Consider the following 2,438-nt stretch of genomic DNA (forward strand, 5'->3'; position numbering starts at 1 on the left):
GACCACCTTCAGGGTCGCGTCTGCTCGTTCCCGCGGGCTTGTGGCGGCGGCGGCGGCGGCGGCGGCGTGATTGCTGCCCACGAACTCTCCCCGTCGGCCCCATCGCGGCTGTAACGTTGTGGTTCCGATGAATTAGTCTGGAACAGACGAGCAGCACTTCCAGCTCAGACGGCTCCAGCATCGGGTTCCCAGTGAAAACAAAAGCGCCGTATCTCCACATCGGCGCCGCGTCCTGTGAAACCCGATCCGCTGGCCGGCTCCGCGTCCTCGCTGCTCCGCTCCGGCTCCTGCTGAGGACCCAGGGTGGCTGGGGGGGGGGGGGGGCGGCCGGGGGGCGGCCGGGGGGGCAGCTGGGGGGGCAGCCAGCCCTCATCGGGTCCCTCTGCTTGGTGCTGGAACATGTGTTGGATGCACAAAGGTTGCCAGGCAACCAGATAACGCAGGTGAAGATCGTTATTGTAACGACGGCAGAGTTGAGCAGGATTTGGGGTTTTCTTCCAGATGAGGAGAATGAGGGCAGATGTGTGTGTGGCAGCACCTGTGCACGTGTCACCTGCTCTGCCAGTTTGACTCACACACACTTCCTGTCGTGCTGCCTCCAGCTCTGTGATGGAGGAGGGTCACAGCTGGTCACCTGTGGCTGTTCACCACACCTGCCTTCACAGGCCTGGAGGTCACCTGTGGAAAACACGAGAGATGCCAGTTTTTAAAAAAAATGAAATGTTTGTGATTGAAGGAGAAAGAAAAACAAACGTAACTTCCTGCGTTCGTCCGATAAAGGGCTCAGTCCCGGTGCGACACTGCCACCTGGTGGTCACCCAGGGCGCTACGGCATCTTGCGGACGCTGATGATGATGCTCAGGGCTGCTGAGGATGTCAGGTTCAGATCATGGGCACACACGCACGCACACACACACACGCGCACACACACACACCCTTGGTTTAGGGTATCCCTTCCAGTGTCATTCATCCTTTTCTTCACCCCTCGTGTCCACATGTGATCATGTGCCTCTGTTTCGGAGCGTGTTGCAGGACGTGTCCCCCGACCCGTGTCCCCCGACCCGTGTCCCCCGTCCCGTGTCCCCCGACCCGTGTCCCCCGACCCGTGTCCCCCGTCCCGTGTCCCCCGACCCGTGTCCCCCGACCCGTTCCCCCCCGTCCCGTGTCCCCGTGGACAGCAGGTCATGTTGCATTCGGGATTCTCTCTGCTCTTTGTCAGGTTGCAAATTTCATTTTACATTTAAAAGTGGCAGCAAAGTGCGGAGAGGAGCGCTGAATTCTCAGTGGCGGGACGTTTGCTCTGCTCGTGCCCGTAACCATGGCGATCCTCTGTGTGTCCCTGCAGGACCCCAAGGTGAGGGTGGTGTGTGAGGACCCGGACTGCTGGCTGGGCTGCTGCCCCTGACCTGCGACGCTTCTGCCTCCAACTGCAGCGTCTCCAGTCGAGGTGGGTGAGCGCACGTGGGTGAGCGCACGTGGGTGAGCGCACGTGACCGCTGCCGTCCACAGGTGACTGACGCCGTCCACAGGTGACTGACGCGTGCACGCCCTGCCTCCCCAGGTGGAGCGTTGTTCTGTAAGGTGAGCAGGGCGCTTTCCCCGGCGAGGTGCTGTTGGCGTCCGTGATGCCCCCCCCGGGCTCGTCCTGCTCCCCCCCCTCGGTGAAGGAGGAGCCGCTCTACCCAGCAGCCCTGCACTCGAACATCCAGCTGCTGCCACAGCAGGCCGGCATGGCCGCCATCTTGGCCACCGCCGTCGTCAACAGTGAGTACAAGCGTCGCGCGCTGTGGCCACTGTAGTGCCCTCCCCGGCCGCTAGGTGGCAAGCGCAGCCCGTCTCGTCCATCTGGCCTCAGTCTGCAGATCAAAGCCCCAAAAAAAACGTGTTTCTCGCTTGTGCTTCCGTCTGTCAGAGGACATTTTCCCGTGCAAGGACTGCGGGATCTGGTACCGCAGCGAGCGGAACCTGCAGGCCCACCTCATGTACTACTGCGCCAGCCGGCAGAAGGCGCCCAGCGCGGCCTCCTCTCCCCCCCAGGACAAGCCCAAGGAGTCCTACCCAACGAGCGCGTCTGCCCCTTCCCACAGTGCAACAAAAGCTGCCCCAGCGCCAGCTCGCTGGAGATCCACATGCGGACGCAACAGTGGTAAGAGCCCCACCTGCACAGGTGTCGCGCACATCCAGCCGCTGCTTCACGCAGCCTCTCACTGGGCCCCGTGGACGGACCGGCCTGGCCCGCAGGCGAGCGTCCGTTTGTCTGTCTCATCTGTCTGTCAGCCTTCACCACCAAAGCAAACTGTGAGCGCCACCTTAAGGTCCACACCGACACCCTCAACGGGGTGTGTCACGGCTGTGGCTTCGTCTCCACCACCAGGGACATCCTCTACAGTCACCTGGTCACCAGTCACATGGTGTGTCAGCCCGGCTCTCACAGCGAG

At 62.4% G+C, this 2,438-nt stretch overlaps 1 protein-coding gene across 1 annotated transcript; it reads left to right on the forward strand.

The window, feature by feature from the left end:
• Positions 1 to 370: 370 nt before the first annotated feature.
• LOC130521252 (zinc finger protein ZFPM1-like) lies at positions 371 to 2,411 on the forward strand (the record flags this gene model as incomplete). The annotated part of the gene is made up of 5 exons (XM_057024879.1): positions 371 to 1,093; positions 1,179 to 1,447; positions 1,562 to 1,764; positions 1,913 to 2,146; positions 2,278 to 2,411. Coding segments are annotated over exons 3-5 (507 nt in total), but the record flags the coding sequence as incomplete, so codon positions are not given.
• Between the last annotated feature and the right edge of the window lie 27 nt (positions 2,412 to 2,438).

Source organism: Takifugu flavidus, unplaced genomic scaffold, assembly GCF_003711565.1.
Source record: "Takifugu flavidus isolate HTHZ2018 unplaced genomic scaffold, ASM371156v2 ctg829, whole genome shotgun sequence".
Taxonomy (NCBI): Eukaryota; Metazoa; Chordata; class Actinopteri; order Tetraodontiformes; family Tetraodontidae; genus Takifugu; species Takifugu flavidus.